At 47.7% G+C, this 21288-nt stretch overlaps 1 protein-coding gene across 1 annotated transcript in view; it reads right to left on the reverse strand.

Annotated features, from left to right (window-relative positions):
• Nucleotides 1–21288, reverse strand: part of LOC120046762 (sorting nexin-29-like) — a 165725-nt gene that overhangs the window by 27179 nt on the left and 117258 nt on the right. Inside the window, exons 17-18 of the mRNA XM_038992250.1 lie at nucleotides 20456–20511; nucleotides 17414–17495 (exon numbers count right to left, since the gene is read on the reverse strand). Coding sequence (XP_038848178.1) covers nucleotides 17414–17495; nucleotides 20456–20511 — 138 coding nt within the window. The remainder of the gene's footprint in view (nucleotides 1–17413; nucleotides 17496–20455; nucleotides 20512–21288) is intronic.

Below are 21288 nucleotides of genomic sequence, written 5' to 3' on the forward strand. Positions count from 1 at the left end.
GGTAAAATAAAACATATATATTTTCAACAACTTGATTGGAGTCCACCGGTGGTAAATTCAACTGATTGGACATGATTAGGAAAGGCACAAACCTGTCTATATAAGGTCCCACAGTATCAGAGCAAAAACCAAGCCATGAGGTTGAAGGAATTGTCCGTAGAGCTCAGAGACAGGATTGTGTCGAGGCACAGATCTGGGGAAGGGATATGCAGCATTGGAGGTCCCCAAGAACACAGTGGCCTCCATCATTCTTAAATGGAAGAAGTTTGGAACCACCAAGACTCCTAGAGCTGGCAGGCCAGCCAAACTGAGCAATCGGGGGAGAAGGGCCTTGGTCAGGGAGGTGACCAAGAACCCGATGGTCACACTGACAGAGATTCAGAGCTCCTCTGTGGAAAACCTTCCAGCAGGACAACCATCTCTGCAGCACTCCACCAATCAGCCTTTTATGGTGGAGTGGTCAGACGGATGCAATTCCTCAGTAAAAGGCACATGACAGCCCGCTTGGAGTTTGCCAAAAGACATCTGGTCTGATGAAACCAAGATTGAACTTGTTGGCCTGAAAGGCAAGCATCATGACTGGACTGAAACCTGGCACCATCCTACGGTGAAGCATGGTGGTGGCAACATCATGCTATGGGGATGTTTTTCTTTTTTTCCCTTTTTATTTTACCCCCTTTTATTCCCCAATTTCGTGGTATCCAATTGTTAGTAATTACTATCTTGTCTCATCGCTACAACTCCCGTACGGGCTCGGGAGAGACGAACGTCGAAAGCCATGCGTCCTCCGAAACACAACCCAACCAAGCCGCACTGCTTCTTAACACAGCGCGCCTCCAACCCGGAAGCCAGCCGCACCAATGTGTCGGAGGAAACACCGTGCACCTGGCTCCCTTGATTAGCGCGCACTGCGCCCGGCCCGCCACAGGAGTCGCTGGTGCGCGATGAGACAAGGATATCCCTACCGGCCAAACCCTCCCTAACCCGGACGACGCTAGGCCAATTGTGCGTCGCCCCACGGACCTCCCGGTCGCGGCCGGCTGCGACAGAGCCTGGGCGCGAATCCAGAGTCTCTGGTGGCGCAGCTAGCGCTGCGATGCAATGCCCTACACCACTGCGCCACCTGGGAGGCCCTTATGGGGATGTTTTTCAGCGGCAGGGACTGGAAGACAAGTTAGGATCGAGGGAAAGATGAACGGAGCAAAGTACAGAGAGATCCTTGATGAAAACCTGCTGCAGAAATCGCTGGACCTCAAACTGGGGCAAAGGTTCACCTTCCAACAAGACAACGACCCTAAGCACACAGCCAAGACAACGCAGGAGTGGCATCGGGACAAGTCTCTGAATGTCATTGAGTGGCCCAGCCAGAGTCCGGATTTGAACCCGATTTAACCTCTCTGGTACAAGCGGGACGGTAGCGTCCCACCTCGACAACAGCCAGTGAAATTGCAGGGCGCCAAATTCAAAACAACAGAAATCTCATAATTAAAATTCCTCAAACATACAAGTATTATACACCATTTTAAAGATAAACTTCTTGTAAATCCAACCACAGCATCCGATTTCAAAAAGGCTTTACTGCGAAAGCACACCATGCGATTATGTTAGGTCAGCGCCTAGTCACAGAAAACCATACAGCCATTTTCTAACCAAGGAGAGGGCTCACAAAAGTCAGAAATAGCGATTAAAATAATCTTTTACCTTTGATGATCATCATCTGATGGCACTCCCAGGTCTCCATGTTAGACAACAAATGTTCGTTTTGTTCGATAAAGTTCATCTTTATGTCCAAAGACCTCCTTTTTGTTCACGCGTTTAGTCCTGTAATCCAAATGCACAATGCGAGGGCACTAAGCCCAGACGAAAAGTCAAAATAGTTCCATTACAGTTCGTAGAAACATGTCAAACGATGTATAGAATCAATCTTTAGGATGTTTTTATCATAAATCTTCAATAATATTCCAACCGGACAATTCCTTTTTCTTTAGGAATGAAAGGGAACGGAGCTCGTGCTCACGGCCGCGCACGTGACTAAACTAAAGGCTTTCAACCAGACCACTGGTTCAAACAGCTCTTAATCGCTCCCCCTCACAGTAGAAGCCTGAAACAATGTTCTAAAGACTGTTGACATCTAGTGGAAGCCTTAGGAAGTGCAATCTGACCCCATAGACACAGTATATTGGATAGGCAATCACTTGAAAAACTACAAACCTCAGATTTCCCACTTCCTGGATGGATTTTCCTCAGGTTTTCGCCTGCCATATCAGTTCTGTTATACTCACAGACATTATTTTAACACTTTTGAAAACTTTAGAGTGTTTTCTATGCAAATCTACCAATTATATGCATATCCTAGCTTCTGGGCCTGAGTAGCAGGCAGTTTAATTTGGGCAAGCTTTTCATCCAACATTCCGAATGCTGCCCCCTACCCTAGTGAAGTTATCATCTCTGGAGAGACCTGAAAATAGCTGTGCAGCGACTCTCCCCATTCAACCTGACAGAGCTTGAGAGGATCTGCAGAGAAGATTGGGAGAAACTCCCCATATATAGGTGTGCCAAGCTTGTAGCGTCATACCCAAGAAGACTCCAAGCTGTAATTGCTTCAACAAAGTACTGAGTAAAGGGTCTGAATACTTATGTAAATGTAATATTTACTATTTAACAGTCTGATGGCCTGTAGATTGTAATAAAACTTCTGTCTCTCGGTCCCAGCTTTAATGCACCTGTACTGTCTCCACCTTCTGCGGTAGCGGGGTGAACAGGCTGTGGCTCGCGTGGCTGAGGTCATTGATGATCTTTTCGGCCTTCCTGTGACACTGGGTGCTGCAGATGTCCTGGAGGGCAGGTAGTGTGCCCCCGGTAATGCGTTTGGGCTGACCGCACTACACTCTGGAGAGCCCTGCGGTTACGGATTGTGTAATTGCTGTACCAGGTGGTGATACACCCCGACAGCATGCTCTGAATAGTGCATCTGTAGAAGTTTGTAAGGGTCTTAGGGGTCAAGCCAAATTTATTCAGCCTCCTGAGGTTAAAGAGGCGCTGTTGTGCATTCTTCATCACACTGTCTGTGTTGAGGGCCCATTTCCAATTGTCAGTGATGTGCACGCTGAGGAACTTAAAGCTCTTCACCCTCTCCATTGCAGCCCAGTCGATGTGGAAGGGGACGTGCTCTCTTGGCTGTCCCCTGAAGTCCACGATCAGCTCCTTCGGTTTGTTGACGTTGAGGGAGAGGTTATTTTCCTCGTACCACTCCGCCATGGCCCTCACCTCCTCCCTGTAGGCTTTCTCGTCGTTTTTGGTAATCAGGCCTACCACTGTTGTGTCGTCTACAAACTTGATTGAGTTGGATACGTGCGTGGCCACGCAGTCATGGGTGAACAGGGAGTACAAGAAAGGGCTGAGCACTTACCCTTGTGGGGCACCAGTGTTGAGGATCAGCGTTGCGGAGGTGTTGTTGCCTACCTTCACCACATGGGGTGGACCCGTCAGGAAGTCCAGGACCCAGTTGCACAGGGCGGGGTTCAGACCCAGTGCTGTGAGCTTAGTGATGGGCTTAGAGGGCACTATGTTGTTGAATGCTGAGCTGAGCAGCATTCTTACATAGACACTACTCTTGTCCAGATTGGATAGGGCAGTGTGATGGCGATTGCGTCATCTGTGGATCTATTGGGGCACTGTGCAAATTATAGTGGGTCTAGGGTGTCGAGTAAGGTAGCCTAGTGGTTAGAGCATTGGGCCAGTAACCAAATGTTTGCTAGATCGAATCCCCAAGCTGACAAGATAAAAATCTGTTGTTCTTCCCCTGAACAAGGCAGTTAACCCACTGTTCATAGGCCATCATTGTAAATAAGAATTTGTTCTTAACTAACTTGCCTAGTTAAATGAAAAAAAAAAAAGAGACAAATATGATCCTTAACTAGCTTCTCTGATGATAGAAGTGAGCCATTTAGTTAATTCACCTTTGATATCTTGGGTACAGGAACAATGGTGGACATCAACCCCCCCCCCCCAACTACTTACATTTAAGTCAATTAGCAGACGCTCTTATCCAGAGCAACATACCATTAGTGCATTCATCTTAAGATAGCTAGGTGGGACAACCACTTCTGAGTCATAGGAAGTACATGTTTCCTCAAAATAGCTATCAGCAAAGTCAGTGCTAGTGGTGAGTGTGTGGGGGTCAAGTGCGTGTATTAGTTAACAAAATAAATATTATTTAAGATACTCTTTGAAGAAGTAGGGTTTCAGACCTATTCGAAAGATAGGCAGGGACTCTGCTGTCCTAGCTTCAGGGGGACACTTGTTCCACCATTGGGGTGTCAGGTCAAAGAAAAGCTTTGGGCTGAGTGGGCGCTGCCCTCCCGTAGGGGTGGGAGGGCTAAGAGACCAGAGGTGGCCGTACTATCATCTCAATAATCACGGGCCTTTATTACCACCCAGCTTCTAGCCCCAAGCCATAAGAAAGCTGAACAATTAATCAAATGGCCACGCAGACTATTTACATTGACCCCACCCCCTTTGTTTTTACACTGCTGCTACTCGCTGCTTATTATCTATGCAGTCACTTTACCCCTACCTACATGTACAAATTAGCTTGACAAACCTGTACCCCCGCAATTGACTCGGAACCGGTACCCCTGTATATAGTCTTGTTATTGTTACGTAATTTTTTACTTCATTTTATTTAATAAATATTTTCTTATGCACTGCATCAGATGACCTGTCCTCCACAATCATCCGACCTCAACCCTATTGAGGTGGTTTGGGATGAGTTAGACCGCATAGTGAAGGAAAAGAAGCCAACAAGTGCTCAGCATATGTGGGAACTCCTTCAAGACTGTTGGAAAAGCATTCCAGGTGAAGCTGGTTGAGAGAATGCCAAAAGTGTGCAAAGCTATCATCAAGTCAAAGGGTGGCTACTTTGAAGAATCTCAAATATAAAATGTATTTTTATTTGTTTAACACTTTTTTGGTTACTACATGATTCTATATGTGTTATTTCATAGTTTTGATGTCTTCACTATTATTCTACAATGTAGAAGATAGTAAAAATGGCACTGTGTGTGTGTATATATGATATCCCTCAACTGCATAGCCAAAGAAGCCCATGAGATACAGTCTCAGGCTTTGGCAAAATAAACACACACACACACACACACACACACACACACACACACACACACACACACACACACACACACACACACACACACACACACACACACACACACACACACACACACACTAGAGCTGGGACACCTACTGTGTAAGCGACGGTTCAGGATGAGACAGTCATTAAAATAAAATAACTGCCAAAACCATTTTTCTTTTAAGTGTTTTTTTGTAGATTTTTTTTGCTATTAGAATGGTGACCCCTGTGATCATTTGGCCGACCGATAACCGTCATAGGCCTAACACACACACAAAGAGTCTGCAGACTGAACTATCCTCTTTCCGAAGATGTAGATGTCGTTTAGGGCAGCTGGCCGCTCGGATTCAGAGGGGTTGGGTTAAATGCGGAAGACACATTTCAGTTGAAGGCATTCAGTTGCACAACTGACTACATCGCGTGATGTATTGCTGTCTCTACCTTATTGCCTTTGTGCTGTTGTCTGTGCCATGTTTTGTGCTGCTACCACATTGTGCTGCTGCCATGTTGTGTTGTTACCATGTTGTTGTCATGTTGTATTTCTGCCATGCTATGTTGTTGTTTTAGGTAGGGCTGGGTGGTATACCATATTTTACTATATACCGGTATTTATGCATGGACCGGTTTGGGTTTTTACTTTACTTTCTATAACAGTATTTTAATGTTTGGTTTGTTAAATGTGATACGCCGTGTGTAACGTCCATTTTTATAGTTCACTCCGCTACTTGAGTCATCCCTCTCCGCTCTCGCTCTCTCTCTCCACGCTGCTTTCCACACAGACCTAGTCCCACCCCCTGTCACTCAAGGAGCGCATTTGTAGTTGCTTGACCAGAGACACTTTCGTTCAGTCTGCATGGTCAATGCAGCACATGCAACAATGTTGATGACAACAATGTTGTTTCCAATTTGATCTTAATATAAATACACAAGCGTTCTATAATTACAATATTAGTTTGTGTTTCTTACATCTGCAAACAGATTTTCTATTTTCTTAGCAAGTGAAGCTAAATCGTGTTAGCCACTAATGCTAATCGCTAATTAGCTGGCTGGCTAGCTAACTAACGTAAACTCACCCCATTCCGTACAAATGTGCGCAACCGCGACATTCAAACGAGGCTACAAAGAAAACTAATGGGACTGTAGTGACTGTGTTGACTTCAAAATCTGGGGTGTGAACTATGTTTCTATTCAAGCGTTTATCGACATGGTAATGGCTCTATAGTATTAGAGAAAAGTTGAAAAAACTGACCCTCCGTTACATCGTGACGTGTCATGCCGTAACGTACAGCACGCATAAAGCGTTACAATCTCTCTCCACCAGGTGTAGCACTTCTCTCATCATTTAAAAACAAGAAATGGACAGTGACGTGGGTAAGGGGGGATACCTAGTCATTTTTTGCGTCATCACTGCAAGCTATCATGACTCTCAAAGACGCTGTTAACTTCTGAAGATCACTTTAGCACCGCCCTAAAAACCCGATTCAAATTCGACACAAACCTTCAAATAGGTATGTAATGACACATTATATAAACTCTTTATGGTGTTTAATTTTAATTTTTAGAGGCGATAAGGTGATAAGTTGGACAGATCGAGTGAAAAAAAGCCATTTTCCCACATCTCCTCTCCTTCTCACTATCACGCATTAGTTTAGCTTCCCCACCCGCCATTTTTAGAAAGACCTGACATAGCTCATTGCCTTCTTGAATTATGCAGAAACGGGCAGCGTGGAGGTCATGTCATTAATTTTGTTGGAAAGGGGAGAAATTGTGCTTTACAATGGTATTGACATTACAGTTGATCTGGAAGTATTACGTTTTTGGGGTGCTAAAATAAGGTCAATTGTACGGACCAAGGCGATGTACAAAAGTGAGTGAGTTTACATTAGCTAATAAAAGTACTGAGTCAGAGCAAACGTAGCTAGCTAATACAGCCTGATTCCAGTGCTGGTGGAGGCCTAAATCAGCATGTTGTTTGCGCAACAGTATCTTCTAAATCAAAGAGGAATAAGCAAAGCATGAATATTGTCACGTCCTGACCAGAGTTCTTATGTGTTTTGCTTGTTTAGTGTTGGTCAGGACGTGAGCTGGGTGGGAATTCTATGTTGTGTGTCTAGTTTGTCTGTTTCTGTGTCCAGCCTAATATGGTTCTCAATCAGAGACAGCTGTCAATCGTTGTCCCTGATTGAGAATCATATATAGGTGGCTTGTTTTGTGTTGGGGATTGTGGGTGGTTGTTTCCTGTCTCTGTGTTTGTATTCTGCACCAGATAGGACTGTTTCGGTTTGCCACATTTTGTTATTTTGTTCGTTGTAAGTGTTCACTGTTTTTGTTTAATTAAACATGTTGAGCACTGGCTACGCTGCGTGTTGGTCCGATCCCTGTTTCACCCTCTCTTATAGTGAAGAGAGGGAAGGCTGCCGTGACAGAACCACCCACCAAACCCGGACCAAGCAGCGTAGCAACGGGCAGCAACGGCAGCAGCAGCAGCGGGACCAGGAGAAATGGACTTGGGAGGACGTATTGGACGGAAAGGGTTGCTACACATGGGAGGAGATCCTGGCTGGTAAGGATCGCCTTCCATAGGAACAGGTGGAGGCAGCTAGGAGAGCGAAAGCAGCTGAGAAGGGGAACCGGTGTTATGAGGGAACACGGCTGGCCAGGAAGCCCGAGAAGAAATCCCCAAAATTTATTGGGGGGGGGCTAAAGGGTAGTGTGGAGAAGTCAGGTAGGAGACCTGCGCCCACTTCTCATGCTTACCGTGGAGAGCGGGAGTACGGGCAGACACCGTGTTATGCGGAAGAGCGCACGGTGTCTCCTGTACGTGTGCATAGCCCGGTGCGGGTTATTCCACCTCCCCGCACTGGCCGGGCTAAATTGAGCATTGAGCCAAGTGCCATGAAGCCGGCTCAACATATCTGGCCTCCAGTACGTCTCCTCGGGCCGGTGTACATGGCACCAGCCTTACGCATGGTGTCCCCGGTTCGCCTACACAGCCCAGTGGGGGTTATTCCACCTCCCCGCATTGGTCGGGCTACGGGGAGCATTCAACCAGGTAAGGTTGGGCAGGCTCAGTGCTCAAGGGAGCCAGTACGCCTGCACGGTCCGGTATATCCGGCGCCACCTTCCCGCCCCAGCCCAGTACCATCAGTGCCTACACCACGCACTAGGCTTCCTGTGCGTCTCCAGAGCCCTGTTCCTCCTCCACGCACTCTCCCTGTGGTGCGTGTCTCCAGCCCAGTACCACCAGTTCCGGCACCACGCACCAAGCCTCCTGTGCGTCTCCAGAGCCCTGTACGCACTGTTCCTTCTCCCCGCACTCGCCCTGAGGTGCGTGCCCTCAGTCCGGTACCACCAGTTCCGGCACCACGCACCAGGCCTACTGTGCGCCTCAGCAGGTCAGAGTCGGCCGTCTGCCCAACCCCGCCTGCACTGCCTGCCTGCCCAGCGCCGTCTGAGCCATCCGTCTGCCCAGCGCCATCTGAGCCGCCCGTCTGTCCCGAGCCATTAGAGCCGCCCGTCTGTCCCGAGCCGTCAGAGCCGTTCGTCAGTCAGGAGCCGCTAGAGCCGTCCGTCAGTCAGGAGCCGCTAGAGCCGTCCGTCAGTCAGGAGCCGCTAGAGCCGCCAGCCAGTCAGGAGCCGCTAGAGCCGCCAGCCAGTCAGGGGCTGCCAGAGCCGCCAGCCAGTCAGGGGCTGCCAGAGCCGCCAGCCAGTCAGGAGCTGCCAGAGCCGCCAGCCAGTCAGGAGCTGCCAGAGCCGCCAGCCAGTCAGGAGCTGCCAGAGCCGCCAGCCAGTCAGGAGCTGCCAGAGCCGCCAGCCAGTCAGGAGCTGCCAGAGCCGCCAGCCAGTCAGGAGCTGCCAGAGCCGCCAGCCAGTCAGGAGCTGCCAGAGCCGCCAGCCAGTCAGGAGCTGCCAGAGCCGCCAGCCAGTCAGGAGCTGCCAGAGCCGCCAGCCAGTCATGAGCCGCCAGCCAGTCATGAGCTGCCCTCCAGTCATGAGCTGCCCTCCAGTCATGAGCTGCCCTCCAGTCAGGAGCTGCCCTCCAGTCAGGAGCTGCCCTCCAGTCAGGAGCTGCCTTCCAGTCAGGAGCTGCATCTAGTCCGGAGCAACCATTCAGTCCGGAGCAGCCTCTCTGTCCTGAGCTACCTCTCTGTCCTGAGCTACCTCTCTGTCCTGAGCTACCTCTCTGTCCTGAGCTACCCCTCTGTCCTGAGCTACCCCTCTGTCCTGAGCTACCCCTCTGTCCTGAGCTACCCCTCTGTCCTGAGCTACCTCTCTGTCCTGAGTTGTCTATATTTAGGAGGGGCCTTGGTGAAGGTTCCTGGACCATGGTCGGGGGCGAGGGTCGCCACTCAAAGGACGCTAAGGAGGGGGACAAAGACAGTGGTGGAGTGGTGTCCTCGTCCACCGCCGGAGCCGCCACCGCGGACAGATGCCCACCCAGACCCTCCCCTTGAGTTTTAGGGGTGCGTTCGGAGTCCGCACCTCAGGGGGGGGGGGGGGGGTACTGTCACGTCCTGACCATAGTTCTTATGTGTTTTGCTTGTTTAGTGTTGGTCAGGACGTGAGCTGGGTGGGAATTCTATGTTGTGTGTCTAGTTTGTCTGTTTCTGTGTCCAGCCTAATATGGTTCTCAATCAGAGACAGCTGTCAATCGTTGTCCCTGATTGAGAATCATATATAGGTGGCTTGTTTTGTGTTGGGGATTGTGGGTGGTTGTTTCCTGTCTCTGTGTTTGTATTCTTCACCAGATAGGACTGTTTCGGTTTGCCACATTTTGTTATTTTGTTCGTTGTAAGTGTTCACTGTTTTTGTTTAATTAAACATGTTGAGCACTGGCTACGCTGCGTGTTGGTCCGATCCCTGTTTCACCCTCTCTTATAGTGAAGAGAGGGAAGGCTGCCGTGACAGAACCACCCACCAAACCCGGACCAAGCAGCGTAGCAACGGGCAGCAACGGCAGCAGCAGCAGCAGCAGCAGCGGGACCAGGAGAAATGGACTTGGGAGGACGTATTGGACGGAAAGGGTTGCTACACATGGGAGGAGATCCTGGCTGGTAAGGATCGCCTTCCATAGGAACAGGTGGAGGCAGCTAGGAGAGCGAAAGCAGCTGAGAAGGGGAACCGGTGTTATGAGGGAACACGGCTGGCCAGGAAGCCCGAGAAGAAATCCCCAAAATTTATTGGGGGGGGCTAAAGGGTAGTGTGGAGAAGTCAGGTAGGAGACCTGCGCCCACTTCTCATGCTTACCGTGGAGAGCGGGAGTACGGGCAGACACCGTGTTATGCGGAAGAGCGCACGGTGTCTCCTGTACGTGTGCATAGCCCGGTGCGGGTTATTCCACCTCCCCGCACTGGCCGGGCTAAATTGAGCATTGAGCCAAGTGCCATGAAGCCGGCTCAACATATCTGGCCTCCAGTACGTCTCCTCGGGCCGGTGTACATGGCACCAGCCTTACGCATGGTGTCCCCGGTTCGCCTACACAGCCCAGTGCGGGTTATTCCACCTCCCCGCATTGGTCGGGCTACGGGGAGCATTCAACCAGGTAAGGTTGGGCAGGCTCAGTGCTCAAGGGAGCCAGTACGCCTGCACGGTCCGGTATATCCGGCGCCACCTTCCCGCCCCAGCCCAGTACCATCAGTGCCTACACCACGCACTAGGCTTCCTGTGCGTCTCCAGAGCCCTGTTCCTCCTCCACGCACTCTCCATGTGGTGCGTGTCTCCAGCCCAGTACCACCAGTTCCGGCACCACGCACCAGGCCTACTGTGCGCCTCAGCAGGTCAGAGTCGGCCGTCTGCCCAACCCCGCCTGCACTGCCTGCCTGCCCAGTGCCGTCTGAGCCATCCGTCTGCCCAGCGCCATCTGAGCCGCCCGTCTGTCCCGAGCCATTAGAGCCGCCCGTCTGTCCCGAGCCGTCCGTCTGTCCCGAGCCATTAGAGCCGCCCGTCAGTCAGGAGCCGCTAGAGCCGTCCGTCAGTCAGGAGCCGCTAGAGCCGCCAGCCAGTCAGGGGCCGCCAGAGCCGCCAGCCAGTCAGGAGCTGCCAGAGCCGCCAGCCAGTCAGGAGCTGCCAGAGCCGCCAGCCAGTCAGGAGCTGCCAGAGCCGCCAGCCAGTCAGGAGCTGCCAGAGCCGCCAGCCAGTCAGGAGCTGCCAGAGCCGCCAGCCAGTCATGAGCTGCCCTCCAGTCATGAGCTGCCCTCCAGTCATGAGCTGCCCTCCAGTCATGAGCTGCCCTCCAGTCATGAGCTGCCCTCCAGTCATGAGCTGCCCTCCAGTCATGAGCTGCCCTCCAGTCATGAGCTGCCTTCCAGTCAGGAGCTGCCTTCCAGTCAGGAGCTGCATCTAGTCCGGAGCAACCATTCAGTCCGGAGCTGCCTCTCTGTCCGGAGCTGTCCTTCAGTCCTGAGTTGCCCCTCTGTCCTGAGCTACCTCTCTGTCCTGAGCTACCTCTCTGTCCTGAGCTACCCCTCTGTCCTGAGCTACCCCTCTGTCCTGAGCTACCCCTCTGTCCTGAGCTACCTCTCTGTCCTGAGTTGTCTATATTTAGGAGGGGCCTTGGTGAAGGTTCCTGGACCATGGTCGGGGGCGAGGGTCGCCACTCAAAGGACGCTAAGGAGGGGGACAAAGACAGTGGTGGAGTGGTGTCCTCGTCCACCGCCGGAGCCGCCACCGCGGACAGATGCCCACCCAGACCCTCCCCTTGAGTTTTAGGGGTGCGTTCGGAGTCCGCACCTCAGGGGGGGGGGGGGGGGGGGGGTACTGTCACGTCCTGACCATAGTTCTTATGTGTTTTGCTTGTTTAGTGTTGGTCAGGACGTGAGCTGGGTGGGAATTCTATGTTGTGTGTCTAGTTTGTCTGTTTCTGTGTCCAGCCTAATATGGTTCTCAATCAGAGACAGCTGTCAATCGTTGTCCCTGATTGAGAATCATATATAGGTGGCTTGTTTTGTGTTGGGGATTGTGGGTGGTTGTTTCCTGTCTCTGTGTTTGTATTCTGCACCAGATAGGACTGTTTCGGTTTGCCACATTTTGTTATTTTGTTCGTTGTAAGTGTTCACTGTTTTTGTTTAATTAAACATGTTGAGCACTGGCTACGCTGCGTGTTGGTCCGATCCCTGTTTCACCCTCTCTTATAGTGAAGAGAGGGAAGGCTGCCGTGACAAATATGTTGGCTATATGAATAAAGAGTTAATGTAGGCAAAGATTATAGGAAACACTGAACATCACTTGGTTCCTACCCTGTCACAATAACTCAATGGCATTTTCATTCATTGTCATGTCAAACAACACTGTATTCAAAGTGCCCACTATTATTTATATAACTGTAGAATTATAATAAACATTCTATTTCCGCGATTCCAAAAGTTCACCCAAGTGTTTTGATCTAAATCGCAACATTTGGTTAAAAATAAGGCCTAGTTTTTTTTGCCCATATAGTGGCAGTGTGGAAATGATCTCAAATGAGTGCAGGAAATGCAGGAAATTATTTTAGGTTGAAGTTGAATTGAACAGTATAAAACAATCAGAATGGAGAAAGACCCATTGAAATCATTTAGAATACATGTGTTGCCACCCTAGGGTCACGCACTACTCATAAAGAAAATGTAGAACTTTTATTATTCAAAAACATAAAATACCATCAAATTTGAAAAATACCATATGATATATTTTGGCCATATTGCCCAGCCCTAGTCTTAGGTCTCTCTTTATGTAGTGTTGTGGTGTTGTGATGTGTGTTTTGTCCTATATTTTTATTGTATTTTTGATTTTTAATCCCCCGTCCCTGCAGGAGGCCTTTTGGTAGGCTGTCATTGTAAATAAGAATTTGTTCTTAACTGACTTGCCTAGTTAAATAAAGGTAAAAATATTAATTTTTTATTTATTATGTAAACCCTCCAGCACACCATTGTATGAATCCCCTCAGCGCGTTGGGAAGTCAATTGCAATATATAGATTATCATCATTAACACTTTTCCCACAGTGCACCTCTCTGGGGAAGGGGACCTATGGGAGTGAGCGCACATTGGATGCTTTGTAATGGCCACTTTATTCTCCCAGTATGTGCATGGCCAAGGGTTTGGCTCCAACAGGAAGCCAAAGGTGATGAGTTGCACCCCCTTTTGCCCTCAGAACAGCCTCAATTCATCGGGCATGTGATGCTGACCCATGTTGACTCCAATGCTTCCCACAGTTTTGTCAAGTTGGCAGGATGTCTTTTGTTGGTGGACCATTCTTGATACACATGGGAAACTGTTGAGCGTGAAAAACCCAGCACTGTTGCAGTTCTAGACTCAAACCTCTGCGCCTGGTACCTACTACCATACCTCGTTCAAAGGCACTTAAATATGTTGTTTTGCCCATTCATCCTTTGAATGGCACACATATACAATCCATGTCTCAATTGTCTCAAGGCTTTAAAATCCTTCTTTAGCCTGTCTACTCCCCATCATCTACACTGATTTGGAGTGGACTTAACAGGTGACATCAATAAAGGATCATAGCTTTCACCTGGATTCACCTCGATAAGTGTGTCTGACTCGATTTCAATCACACACACTCTCCCTCTCTCAGCTTGCCTCTGAGGAACTACAGTCGTATCAGGTATCACGGAACATTTGGAATTGAAATAAAAGGGAGACGGGAAGGAAGAGAGGAAAGAGAGGGGGGAAAAACACAGTTATCAAATCTCATTAGTGTTATAAAAACATGGGAAAGTTTGCAGCGCGCCTGACTGTGTGGAAGCGATTGGCTCAGCAGCTTTTTGCTGATCAAAGGGAATCACTCATTTAGAATAAAAACCCAGTGAATTCTGGGTGCCGGGGCTCATCTAGAGTACAGGGCTTTACCATGTCATCTCCTCTCCGCTTTGCATCAGCCCACCAAAGGTAAAATAAATGTGTGTGTGTGTACAGTGTGTGTGTTCAACTAAGCAAATAGTTTGCCCATGAATCATAACATTGCTTTTACTTTCCTTTGAGCAATGTGTCTAGGAGTTGTTTTTTGTTGGTACGCTGGGAATGTGGATTTGATATGTTGGTTCTGTCAGATTCATCTAGATACAGTAGGATACGTTTGGAGCACCTCTCTGATAGGAGACTTCCTCTGGCAAAGTTAAACAACTGGTTTAGAGATGGAGAGGGAGGATGGAGGGAGCGAGGGCGTTATCACTACCAAAGTGCATCCATCATCTCCGCCTGACAAATAAAGGGCTTCAGCTTTTGTTATTACACTGAACAAAAATGAAAACGCAACATGTAAATTGTTGGTCCCATGTTTTATGAGCTGAAAAAAAAGATCCCGGAAATGTTCCATATGCACAAAAAGCTTATTTCTCTAAAATGTTGTGCACAAATTTGATTACATCCCAGTTAGTGAGCATTTCTCTTTTGCCAAGATAATCCATCCACCTGACAGGTGTGGCATATCAAGAAGCTGGTTAAACGGCATGATTATTATACAGGCCACTCTAAAATGTGCAGTTTTGTCACACAACACAATGCTACAGATGTCTCAAGTTTTGACGGAGCGTGCAATTGGAATGCTGACTGCAGGAATGTCCACCAGAGCTGTTGCCAGAGAATTGAATGTTCATTTCTCTACCATAAGCCGCCTCCAACGTTGTTTTAGAGAATTTGGTAGTACGGCCAACCGGTCTCACAACCGCACAACCAGTGGGGTTATGGTATGGGCAGGCATAACCTACAGACAATGAACACAATTGCATTTTATCAATGGAAATTTGAATGCATAGAGATACCGTGATGAGATCCTGAGGTCCATTGTTGTGCCATTCATCCGCCGCCATCACCTCATGTTTCATTATGACAATCAAATCAAACTTTATTTGTCACATGCGCCGAATACAACAGGTGTAGTAGACATTACCGTGAAATGCTTACTTATAATCCCTTAACCAACAATGCAGTTCAAGAAAGAGTTAAGAAAATATTTCCAAATAAACAAAATAAAAAGTAACACAATTAAATAACAATAAGGCTATATACAGGGGGTACCGGTACCGAGTAAATGTGCGGGGGTACAGGTTAGTTGAGGTAATTTGTACATTTAAGAAAGGGGTAAAGTGACTATGCATAGATAATAAACAGCGATTAGCAGCAATGTAAAAACAACTGTCAATGTAAATAGTCCGGGTGGTCATTTGATTAATTGTTTAGCAGTCTTATGGCTTGGGACTAGAAGCTGTTAACTTTTTGAGGATCTGGGGACCCATGACAAATCTTTTCAGTCTCCTAAATGGGAAAAGGTGTTGTCGTGCCCTCTTCACGACTGTCTTGGTGTGTTTGAACCATGATAGTTTGTTGGTGATGTGGACACCAAGGAACTTGAAACTCTCGACCAGCTCCACTACAGCCCCGTCGATGTTAATGGGGGCCTGTTTGGCCCGCCTTTTCCTGTAGTTCACGATCAGCTCCTTTGTCTTGCTCACATTGAGGGAGATGTTGTTGTTCTGGCACCACACTGCCAGGTCTCTGACCTCCTCCCTATAGGCTGTCTCGTCGTTGTTGGTGATCAGGCCTACCACTGTTGTGTCGTCAGCAAATGTAATGATGGTGTTGGAGTCGTGATTGGCCACGCAGTCCTGGATGAACAGGGAGTACAGGAGGGGACTAAGCACGCACCCCTGAGGGGCCCCAGTGTTGAGGATCAGCGTGACAGACATGTTGTTGCCTACCCTTACCGCCTGGGGGTGGCCCGTCAGGAAGTCCAGGATCCAGTTGCAGAGGGAGGTGTTAAGTCCCAGGATCCTTAGCTTAGTGATGAGCTTTGTGGGCACTATGGTGTTGAACGCTGAGCTGTAGTCAATAAACAGCATTCTCACATACAGTAGGTGTTCCTTTTGTCCAGGTGGGAACTGGCAGTGTGGAGTGCGATTGAGATTGCGTCGTCTGTGGATCTGTTGGGGCGGTATGCAAATTGAAGTGGGTCTAGGGTATCTGGGATGATGCTGTTGATGTGAGCCATGACCAGCCTTTCAAAGCACTTCATGGCCACCGACGTGAGTGCTATGGGGCGGTAATCGTTTAGGCAGGTTACCTTCACTTCTTTGGGCACAGGGACTATTGTGGTCTGCTTGAAACATGTAGGTATTACAGACTTTTTATCATTTCTAAAAACATTTTAGAAAAAATCAAGATAATCACTGGCAATAAAATGCAAATTAATGACTTAAAAATCATACAATGTGATTTTCTGGATTTTTGTTTTAGATTCCGTCTCTCACAGTTGAAGTGTACCTATGATAAAAAATTACAGACCTCTACATGCTTTGTAAGTAGGAAAACCTGCAAAATCGGCAGTGTATCAAATACTTGTTCTCCCCACTGTATCTCGCACACAGTGATACATTAAATCTGTGTTTTTAAGTCTTGGAGAGGAAGACACACACAGCCAACAATGGCAAACAGTACTCATCAATCTAGTCCATTAAGAATAATAGTCATGTTTCCATAGTGATCTATTAGACAAATAGAACCCTGAGAACACACCACATAGACAACAAAGACTATACAGGATACAGCCATGGTCTGAGGCTATACTAAGCACTAGTAACAACAGGTGTCATTAAATCAATTAAAATGTATTTACGTAACCATTTAGCTAGAATATAGAAGTTCAATGCTAAATCCATCAACTGAACTTCCCAGCAAAACATTGATTTACCTCTGATTCCTTTCTCTACCAATCGGATCATTGATGTCATATCAGCCATTACTTTACTCTCCAATACCAACATCCTGTCACTACTTATCAGGGGGTACATATCTGGAGGCAGCTGCCCAGGCCTGTACTACTCTGACCAGGGGTGCATGTTATGTCTTCACACCACACTGCAGTGGCAGAGATACAAGAGCAGACTTGTATCTAAGTTAAGTTCGGGAGCGAGCCAAACAGGCTCGACTATCTCTCTGCTAAGGTCGTGTCACCTGTCGTGTTCCATCATTTCTGGTTTCACCTTGATACACTGTGGCTCCGCTTCCTGACAGAGTGGAGTGGAACTGAGCAGGGCAGTGACATGTTTCCCGTCAGGGGAGAACAGGAAGGAAGGTTTCTCACCTAGTCAATGTGCTAGGTACAACACAAAACAGTTATCTAGGCCAGGGCATATGTTGGGTGTTAGTTTACTAGTTACTCCATTCAACAACTGAACACAGAAATGGGATACAAGAAAAACTAGGATGCCTTGATCTGCAAATTGAATTTGTGTTTGTTTAGTACACTAGGATCTGGTGTTAGTGTGTCCCTTACCTGGTATACATGGTAAGCGTTGGCAGCGCGGCCTTGCAGAAACACAGAGGGAATCCAGACATTGATTAGAGCACGGTGAGCCCTGGGTTTGAGAAGTACACAGTAGAGGGTAAAGACACTGTAGTATTCATGGCAGGAAAGCTATCATTCATTCCAAATACTACTAAAGTGAGGGTCTTCAAGACATGTCAAGAATTCACTACTATTACTATGCTTATACGAAGACTATTCAGTCAGGAATTATAACCATGAAGTGCAACAATATTTGCCTGGCTACCCATCCACATCTCTCCGATCAAACGCCATCCCCACTAACGTTTCTTCTCCATGATGAATGTATGGAGAGATTGATAGAGCAGCAGAATTCAATTCAGGATGAGTTGTCTGGCAAGTAGAGTATAAAACCATGATAACTTTTACCTCGGTGTCCCAGGGGCAGCAGGTCAGTTAAAAAAGGGCTATTACCTACATTACAACTCCATGCAGAGACCTTTCATTAAGGAAATGGAAAGAACCCCAAGGGAGATAAATTGTTACCCAGAGGACACACTGTTTCAGACACTCAGGGTGTGTTCAAAATCGGAAACTATCCCATATATAGTACACTACTTTTGACTAGAGCTCTATGGGCCCTGGTCCAAAGTAGTCCACTATATAGGGAATAGGCTGCTATTTCAGGCACCCAGTAATAGCCAGGTGTTACAGCCCTCTTAACCTCTACTCCTGTTCCATATGTTTAATGAGGGGCAGAACTGATTTAAACAGCACAGTGACATAGCAACAGCCTCCCTCCCTCTCTCATCACAAAGGTTGAACTGTGTTCTCTATTCACCGGAACAAATGAGGACAGTCATCATGAGGGTGACCAGCTCAACTATGTTTTACCACTCCTCTCCTAATGAGACAAGGGTCATCCCTGGATCAGGAGAGCTACTGTAGTGTCAACAGGCTTTCTTTACAACTAGACATTTACACATGTGAAAATTGTAGTCATTTAGCAGACGCTATTATCCAGAGAGACTTACAGGTAGTGCATTCATCTTAAAGCGCAATTACGCCACTTATCAGCCTCATATACATAGCAGTGTCTACATATGTGAGAACGACGTGTTTCTATGATCCGTGGTTAAAAACATATAGTCCTAAAAAATGCTTCTCTCTGCACAGAACGGGTTTCTAGCCAGAGGTAGGGTATTTCTAGCCAGAGGTAGGGTATTTCTAGCCAGAGGTAGGGTATTTCTAGCCAGAGGTAGGGTATTTCTAGCCAGAGGTAGGGTATTTCTAGCCAGAGGTAGGGTATTTCTAGCCAGAGGTAGGGTATTTATAGCCAGAGGTAGGGTATTTATAGCCAGAGGTAGGGTATTTATAGCCAGAGGTAGGGTATTTCCTTGCTCCCCTCGTCACTGCGAATCTCATAGAGTTTGAAAATCACTGTTTCTAAAATGTTTTAACTTTTGATGAGGTCATCTATAAAATGGTAGAAATGTGCCATTTTCACACATGTAGACACTGGTGCTGTACTGGAGATAATGAAAATTAGGTTGAAAAGTGGTGGAATTGCCCTTTTAAGATAGCTGGGTGAGACAGACAAATACCACAGTCATAGTAAGTACAATTTTACCTCAATAAAGTAGTTATCATAAAGTACTAGCCAGGTTCTATTAGCAGTTAGTACAACACCTGCATATATACAGTAATGTACACTACATGGCCAAAAGTAGTCCAACATCTCATTCCAAAATCATGGGCATTAATATGGAGTTGGTCCCCCCTTTGCTGCTATACCAGCCTCCACTCTTCTGAGAAGGCTTTCCACTAGATGTTGGAACATTGCTGCGGGGACTTGCTTCTATTCAGCCACTAGCATTAGTGAGGTCGGGCGCTGATGTTAGGCAATTCGAAACAGGAAAGGGCCTTTCTCAAACTGTCGCCACAAAAAGCACGGAATCATCTAGAATAGCATTGTATGCTTTAGCGTTAAGATTTCCCTTCACTGGAACTAAGGGGCCCGAACCATGAAAAACAGCCCCATACCATTATTCCTCCTCCACCAAATGTTACAGTTAGCAATATGCATTCAGGCAGGCAGCGTTCTCCTGGCATCCGCCAAACCCAGATTCATACGTCGGACTGCCAGATGGTGAGGCGCTATTCATCACTTCAGAGAACGCATTTCCACTGCTCCAGGGTTCAATGGTGGCGAGCTTTACACCACTCCAGCCGACGCTTGGCATTGTACATGGTGATCTTATGCCTGTATGTGGCTGCTCGGCCATGGAAACCAATTTCATGAAGCTCCCGACTAACAGTTAATGTGCTGACGTTGCTTCCAGAGGCAGTTTGGAACTCTGTAGTGACTGTTGCAATCGAGGACAGACGATTTATACATGCTACGCGCTTCAGCTCTCGGTGGTCCCGTTCTGTGAGCTTGTGTGGCCTACCACTTCGTGGCTGAGCCGTTGTTGCTCCTAGATGTTATCACATCACAATAACAGCATTTAGAGTTGACCAGGGCAGCTCTAGCAGGGCAGAAATGTAACAAACTGACTTGTTGGAAAGGTGGTATCCTATGACGCTGTCAAGTTGAAAGTCACTGAGCTCTTCAGTACAGGGCATTCTACTGCCAATGTTTGTCTATGATTGCATGGCTGTGTGCTCAATTGTATACACCTGTCAGCAACGGCTCAAATAGCCAAATCCACTAAAATTAAGAGGTGTCCACATACTTTTGGCCATGTGTATGTTTACAGTATACCAAGTTTATAGCGTACTAGGAATAATCAAGTGGTTTAGTATCTTCTGACTGGGGAGCTACAGGGCTGGGGTTGGCCACTGTCAGAGGTTTTCAAAGAGAGAGGTAGAGGGAGAAACCAGGAGTAAGAGGAAGAAAGACATTTTCAGAGATGTCTGTAAACTGTCCCCTACCTTCCCTCACCTGAGGTGATAGAGATACAGACGATAATGATCAAGCTGAGACATGGGGCCAGACATACACATATATATAGTAGGGACACCACTCATGTGATAAGAGAAGCTGCTTACGTCTCAAAATCTGATAGGCTGGGGTCGTCAGAAGTCTGGCTCAGGTCACCAGGAACCTTTATTCAAAAGCAAGGCGAGAGATGGAGAGCGAGAGAAGGAGAAAGAGAGAGCGAGAGAAAAATCAAAATGTCACTGTTTATACAAAATGTCACGTCAGCAACCCTCTACACACCCCTGTGTGTCTGCGCTAAAGGGTTGGGTAGACCCTGAGGGAGGTGTCTGTCTGTGTGACTAGTGAAGCAGAGCACCATGACATTACTGTACTCTGCCCCCCATCCCCATCCCATCACATCAACGTACTGTACACACTAGTAAAGCTCAGTGTGTGACCCCATAGGGAGTCTTGTTGTTGTTAATCCCTGGATTGGAGGGAGTTCCAGCAGCAGAGGAGGATACTGTTACCCAGCATGGCTGTAAGGGATCACTATAATCTGTCTGTTTCTTCTCCTTAAATCCCCCATGGCCCTGGGACACATGCAGGGGTAATCCTTTGTGTGTGTGTCAACACCCTTCTGTCTTTCATTTTCAATATGTCTATGCGAGAAGAAAATGGTCTGGTGTAGAGAGGATGAAGTTGGGCTGTCACACCCCAGAGACAGGGCCACAGGGCTGAGATAGAGTGGGCCAAATCACCTCTACTCCCCTCCAGCCCCAGCCCCCTGTGTCAGGTCTGGAATGTGAAGTCACAAGCTCTGCTGGTTGGCTACTGCGTAGCAACCTAGCAGTGCCAAAATCTCTCGTCTGCCCTAGAAAGCCTATGTACAGTTGAAGTCGGAAGTTTACATACACCTTGCCAAATACATTTAAACTTAGTTTTTCACAATTCCTGACAT

This window comes from Salvelinus namaycush, chromosome 4, assembly GCF_016432855.1.
Source record: "Salvelinus namaycush isolate Seneca chromosome 4, SaNama_1.0, whole genome shotgun sequence".
Taxonomy (NCBI): domain Eukaryota; kingdom Metazoa; phylum Chordata; class Actinopteri; order Salmoniformes; family Salmonidae; genus Salvelinus; species Salvelinus namaycush.